The sequence below is a fragment of the Camelina sativa genome, chromosome 14 (genome assembly GCF_000633955.1).
Source record: "Camelina sativa cultivar DH55 chromosome 14, Cs, whole genome shotgun sequence".
In the NCBI taxonomy this organism is placed as follows: domain Eukaryota; kingdom Viridiplantae; phylum Streptophyta; class Magnoliopsida; order Brassicales; family Brassicaceae; genus Camelina; species Camelina sativa.
The window spans coordinates 17,586,283-17,593,129 of record NC_025698.1 but is presented as its reverse complement, the minus strand read 5'-3'; the positions used below and the strand labels follow the sequence as shown (position 1 = coordinate 17,593,129).

General features: G+C 36.6%; 1 protein-coding gene across 2 annotated transcripts; it reads left to right on the top strand.

Annotated features, from left to right (window-relative positions):
- LOC104741814 (protein ABHD17C-like) lies at positions 420–3,679 on the top strand. Of its 2 annotated transcripts, none has more exons than XM_010462733.2 (5): positions 420–992; positions 1,758–1,794; positions 2,047–2,283; positions 2,714–2,761; positions 2,860–3,679. In XM_010462733.2, the coding sequence occupies exons 1-5, from the start codon at positions 664–666 to the stop codon at positions 3,484–3,486; spliced, it is 1,278 nt and encodes a 425-aa protein (XP_010461035.1). In that variant the 5' UTR covers positions 420–663; the 3' UTR covers positions 3,487–3,679. The 2 variants fall into 2 exon arrangements, with proteins under 2 accessions (XP_010461035.1, XP_010461036.1); XM_010462734.1 differs by having other exon boundaries at positions 759–992; positions 1,758–1,789.

The following is a 6,847-nucleotide window of genomic DNA, read 5'->3' as shown; positions in this document are numbered from 1 at the left end:
GATCAACTGCGGATCGCTTTTGCATACAAATAGAGTTGGTCCGCAGCGGTCTGTTGTTCGCCTTAAAAATAGAGTGGTCCAAACTGCAGACGGATTTGGCTGCCCTGACCATATTTACCGTTCAAATCTTGAATTTTGTTTTCTCCCCGACTGAAAATTCATTGATATGATATTAGTCAAACAATATTGTCTTTTTTCTTTTAAACATGCAAAAATTAAAAATCAAGGAAGGGAAAAATAAATAGTAATTTTTTTTAATTAAGGAAGAGAAAAATAAATACTCTAGTAATTTCTTTTTAATAGAAAAAATAGAAACGAAGAAGAAACAGTAAAGACAGAGCACTAAACCAATTACCTAGGAAACGCACGTTCACTCTCACACGCTTTTTTTACTCACACACTCACACACTTCTCTCTCTCTTCTTCTTCCTCTGTACTCTCTCCCTCACAAACACACAAAACCAGAGTCTCTTTCTCTCTCTCTGCTTCTCTTTAAACTCTCTGTTAAATCTTCATCTTGTAGTATTTTCATATTCGTATCATTACTCTTTTTATTTTTCCCATCTCTCTGTCTTTCTTCAGTATCTGTTTCTCTCTCTCTGTCTCTCTAGCGACGGACTGATGCACACATCTTTGTACTCTCCGCCGTAACGAACTCACCTAATGGGGTGCATGTTCTCTCACCTCGCCGCCAAATTCGCTTTTTTCCCACCTTCTCCTCCAACCTACCACCTCACCAAAACCCCCGACGGCAAACTCTCCGCCGTCTCCTCCGCTTCCTCCTCCTCCTCTACTTTTCCCTCCGCCGGAGACCCATCTCTCGACGTGAAAGTGGTGAAGACTAGACGCGGCAACAAAGTAACAGCTTTTTACCTGAGAAACCCTAGCGCAAGACTCACGCTTCTCTATTCTCATGGGAATGCCGCAGATTTGGGACAACTCTTCGATCTCTTCGTCCAACTCAAAGTCAATCTCCGAGTCAACCTCATGGGGTCTCTCTCTCTCTCTCTCTTTCTCTGATGTCCATACTCTTCATACGTCGTCGTTTCGTGTTTACCTATTATCTTGATAAGTAATTTCCTTATTGAGATTTCTTTTGATGCTTATTATGTTTGTAATCGACAGTTTTATCAATAACTATGATTAAATTAGGCATATTTTGCTAACCGAATGGAGTAGTAATTAAGCATAGTTTTTCCTAAATTTTTGTTGTTTTTTTCCTTTGTTTTTTGTTTTATAATTTGTTACTACAAAATTGTTCTTTTGTTTTTGGTTAAAGGTTCACAATTTTTTTAACTCCATGAATATTTTTATGTCTTTTCGTTTCTTGAGAAAGCTCACGCTTTTGGGAAATGGGTTCTTGTCTTGTCTCGTTGCCCAAAAAGCTCAGATTTGGTGATATTTCCGACAAATTTTCTTTTTTTCCTTTTTATGTGTAAAAAATTGCAATGTTTTAGTAAAAATGTTTGGTGTTTTGCTTTTTTTGTTTTATTTAGTGTCGTTTTAATTTTCTTGAATTTGTCCCGTTGTTTTATTTTGAAAATTCAATTCGAAATTTCTCACCTAGTCACCATCAATTTGTGTATTTACTCTTCGATAACGTCGGATTCAAATAGGTTGGTGATAATAATATAAGGTGTAAGTGTAACCTTTCATTTTAGTAATCAATAGTATAGGTCAGTCAATTTATGACACTTCATTTATGAATGGTTTGAGTTTTGATTTTGATTTTTGTTATCTCTGTTTTAAATTTTCAGGTATGATTATTCAGGCTATGGAGCTTCTACCGGTAAGGTGTGTCAATGCGTCTCCTCTACTAAATAGATCGAATCTCAATAACTATTTTAATCGAAAATGTAACCTAAAAATGTTCTTAGGTTGAAATCCTCTTAGGTTATTGGAATGTTCTGTATCAGTCTCATTCATATAGCCTAGTAATGCTCTGTATCGATCAATAGATTAATGTTCTGCATTATTTTGAGTTTTTTTTAGTTTGCTCGGTTTGAAAATGTTCTCTGAAATGTGGTTTATAATTTTTGTTTGCAGCCGAGTGAGTACGATACATATGCGGATATAGAGGCGGTTTACGAGTGTCTGCAGAAGGATTATGGGGTTGGGCAAGAAGATTTGATCTTGTATGGTCAATCAGTTGGCAGTGGACCGACGTTGCACCTTGCCTCTAAGCTTCCACGGCTTAGAGGTGTGGTTCTTCATAGCGGCATTCTCTCTGGTCTCCGTGTTCTATGTCATGTCAAGTTCAAGTTTTGTTGTGACATTTATTCGGTAAATATCCCCTCTGCCTTTCACTATTTGTTCTGTTGATTTAAGGGATTAGAGTTTCTGGTTTAGGAAGAGCGAATGAGCAAAACCGTGCAAAACTAGTCAAATAAGGACCTATATGTTCTTTTGAAACCATGTTTTACTTGTCGATTAGTCCGATATTTTACATGAACCACTTTCATGTCCGAAGAAAGTTTAGCTAGCCTAGGAAAGTAGTTATTTGGAAGCTAACCGGTTTAGAATTGGGTATGGCCGATGTGGAAGCAAATTGATTAAGGAGGGGCTATAACTAAGTTGGAAGCTAACCGGTCTAGAAGTAGATATGGCTAATGTGGAAGCTCACTGATTTAGAAGTGGCTATAGAAAGTTTAGAAGCTAACCGGTCATGGGGTTCTAATACTATCTTCTTACTGATTTTGTTGTTTAATTGCAGAACGTAAACAAGATAAAGAAGGTGAAATGCCCGGTTCTTGTCATACACGTAAGCATAATCTGTTTCATGTCTTTATCTTCAGCCTCAGCCTGAACCTGATTTATATCCGTAAAACTTAACTGATCTTACTATCTATTGTTGCGCAGGGAACGGAAGACGATGTGGTGAATTGGTTACACGGAAACAGGCTCTGGAAAATGGCGAAGGAACCATATGAACCTCTCTGGATTAAAGGTGGTGGACATTGCAACCTCGAGATCTATCCGGACTACATTAGACATCTCTACCGGTTTATAAAAGACATGGAGAATACAAACACTAAGTCTCGTCTCAAAAAGATTTGGCAAGAAATCCGTAGGCGAGACGAATCCACAGGATGTTGTAGTTCCGGACTGTGCAGACCTAGCTGCAGCTGTCACAAACCTCGATGTCCGAAACCCGGCTGCAGTTGTGGTTGCGGTTGCGGCGGATGCCGTTGTTTCAAGTGTTCGTGTCCGTCATTTAAGGGATGTTTCTCTTGCTGCAAGAAACCGAGCTGTGCAAGTAGTTGTTGCTGTCCTAAGTTCAAATGCTGCTGTTTTGGAAAGCCAAAATGTCCAAAATGCTCTTGTTGGAAATGTTTTAAATGCCCCGACTCTGAGTGTTGTCGGAGTTGTTGTTGCTTTGCCGGTTGTTTTAGCTGGCTGTGTTGCTGCGGGTGCGGCGGAGGGAGGAGGAAGGAGGGGGAGAGGGAGAGTAGAGGGACTACTACGGTGGCTAAGAGTGAAGGGTAATATTGATATTTCGATATTTTTGTATAGATATTGTTGAAAAGATTCGGTAAAACATTAGGAGAGATTCATGGGAAGAGACTCAGATTTGAGGCGAAAAGTTAATTTATCATTCCGAGGAAAAAATTATATGAAAAAAAAATATAGAAATATGAAATCTTGAATCTTGGAACCAAACCAAGTTTGATGTTGCTCATATCAAGCTTATTTTGTTAAATTATCGAATCCCTTCTAAATGGTTTATGGCTTATGCAAATGGTTTAAGTCTACTTCTGACTCTCAGCTTCAACTGCTAAATTGGGCCTATTTGTTGTACCAAGATTCTATAGTTCGCCCTATATCAAAGTAAGACAATGCACTTCGTCAATGAAACCATGCTTTTAGTTTTAACCAACCATGATTGAATTACACTGGAAGATTCTAACTTCTAAGCCTTGTCAATTCTCAATCAAAATGGTGAATCTTCCAACTACTTCAGCACGATAAAATAGTTAACAATGTCTCACACTAATGGAAGGAAACCAATAATACTGTACATCTTGAACTCATCCATATGGTCCACCAGGTTGTATATGGAAATACTTGGAATCCATGATATCTATGATTCTAATTCGTACTTTTCTGGTATATTTTTAGGATGCTTACCCGTAAGAAGTCGTTATAATGTTGTATTAGTCAGATATGTACATTACGTGAAACAATTGTACAATGGAATAACTAGTTGTTACAAGCTATCTCGGGATAGTTCATGCGAACAGCACTTCACATTATATTTGATTAATTAAAAGAAAAAACAGGTTTTGTCAAAATGCATACTTAAAGCCCTTATCCATATTACGTTTGGACCACATTACGTGCAAGATTTGTTTCGTTCTTATTAGCTTGTTTGGTATGACCCATTAGAAGTTATAATACTTAGGCATAAAATAAAAGGGAACAAAAAAAAATAATAAAAAATGAAAATGTACTTCAAGTAATGGTTTTGATCAGCATACTAATCTTTTGACTCGTTAAAACTTGAATGTTCTAACTCGTTGAGAAATATACAAATACGACTGTATATAATTTCAACAGAAGAAACATACAAACTGTTTATAATGTCAAAGTCAAACCTGCATACACATATTCTTTTCGAGAATGAGTATGAATTGTGAAATATTAACATTAGATGACGTCCGTTTAATGAAGTGCTGCTACCAAACCAAGTACTTTTCATTTTTTCTGATTTAAAAAATATATTGAAAAATTAATGGGAAGTTTAACGAAATAAACAGTCAAACTTTTAAGGATTGATGCGTGGTCTATTACATTAATTGATTACTAGATATATTAAATCTATTTATATAGCTTTTTTTTTTAATTTTACATAGAAAATGTATACATTACAAACTTTTTGACGATAAGTTATTTCCGATTCCAACAATTAAAATAGTACAAGGGAAATCAAGTGGAAGGTGAGGAAATTGTATAACAGAGGATTAAGTATAATCTAAATTTAATTAATTATGGGCTATTGGACCTAATCCGTTAATAAGTTCAATGAATTTTATTTAAAATCTTCTTAAAAAGGGACATTACTTTTGTAACATCCGCGAACCGAAATTTCGGTTTAGAGATTGCATTGGTCGATGCATAACCGATTTAGTGTGGACAAGTTTAAGTTAAACGCTGCGTTTTGGGTTAGGAAAAACCCTTAAACTCGAGTTTTGTCTCATTCGGTGAGTTTGGCCGTTTTTGAGAGAAAAGAAAAGAGAGAAAAGGTTCTTGAGTGTTCTTGAGGATTTTGAGTGATTTGAGGCTGTTCCTGTAGAGATCTGTAGCTGAGATCGTTGTAGGAGCTTCCTTGGAGCGTTGTTTTGCTTGTTTAAGGTTCAGAACCTTCTTGGCAAAGGTAAGTGCATGACCATGGCTTATCTAAGCTGGAGATTTCTCTGATCTGCTTGTTTTTGTGTTGTTTGGCTTGATAGAATGTTATTTGGGACGTTAGGAAGCTTTTTTTGTGGCTTGGGATCGAGTTTTGTGGTTGTAGGAACGAAGATCCGGCGAAAAGCTTCGGGGGAAAACGATGCTCGGCATGTGCATCGGTCGATGCAAGTGCGAGGACGGCGCGCAAAACCTAGGGTTTTCGTGCTATGTCGAGCATGCGTCGGTCGATGCAATGGGAGCATCGGTCGATGCATATCATGCGTCGGTCGACGCAACCCCAACTGGTGTCGGTCGATGCATGCTTGGTGTCGGTCGACGCAGAGTTCTGGTTTGTTGATTGTTGATTGTTAGTTGATGGTTAGAGATGTTTCTATTGCTTGTGTGTATAGCCCACTAGATGGGAGGATTGCCTTACTGAGTGTTTATTAAATACTCATGCATTGCAATTTGTGTTTGTGGTGCAGGTAAAGGCAAAGTGTGATCGTGGAATCAAGACAATGAAGAGGAGGATGTTCTAGGGATTCGATTGGATGTTGCTTGGTTTGCTAGGTTGCTAGAGTTGAGTCGTAGAATGTTATTTAGAATTGCTGGTTCTCTGGTTATGTTGATTGGAATTATTACTGGTTATTATTTATTGATTATTGGATATTTATAGGTATTGTTATTTCCGCTGTTTGGTGTGTTCGTGGTTAGGTGTCTAGTGGGTATGAAACCACTAGTTATAAAGTATTTATTTATTATTTATTATTTAAACAAAAATACGTGTAGGGTCGTTTCCACTTTGGTCGAGACTCCTGAGTTCGATCATGAATAGATGGATACATTGGATAGTCAAATAATATTTTGACTAACATTTTACAATTTTTTTAAAATTTATACAATTTTAATTCCATCCAAAAAAATACATTCATTTAACAACAAGGAAACATGGTGTTTTTTTTTGTGTGTTTAAAGGAAACAATTTTATTTATTTATATTTAATTAACCTAAGATTACAACTTCACAATTTTGTGTATCACTTACAATAAGTGATTACTATTACTAATGGAAAATAAAATCAAACGTTTCCTTACATAGTCCTAATCTTTTCCCTTTCTGAGTCAGCGCGTGGACGAGGTCCATGCATGAATCAGCAACACCACCAGTAACGAAATACCAAAACTACCCTTTATAATTACTCGAATTCCCCGTTTCTACCACCCACTTTGGTGTACACACTTTTTCGTCTCTTGGTGAAAACAGCATTAATAGCTGTGTTCAACACATTTTAAATTTATTATTCCTTACTTTAAATTAAATCGCTAATTTAAGGTAACAAAATCTCTTCACATTTGTTACCATTTAATATGGATTTTGTACCAAAACTTCGTGTTTCTTGATGATATATTTCAGAGATTTTGCGTTAATGGTAACTGAAAAAAAAAAAAAAAAAAAAAAA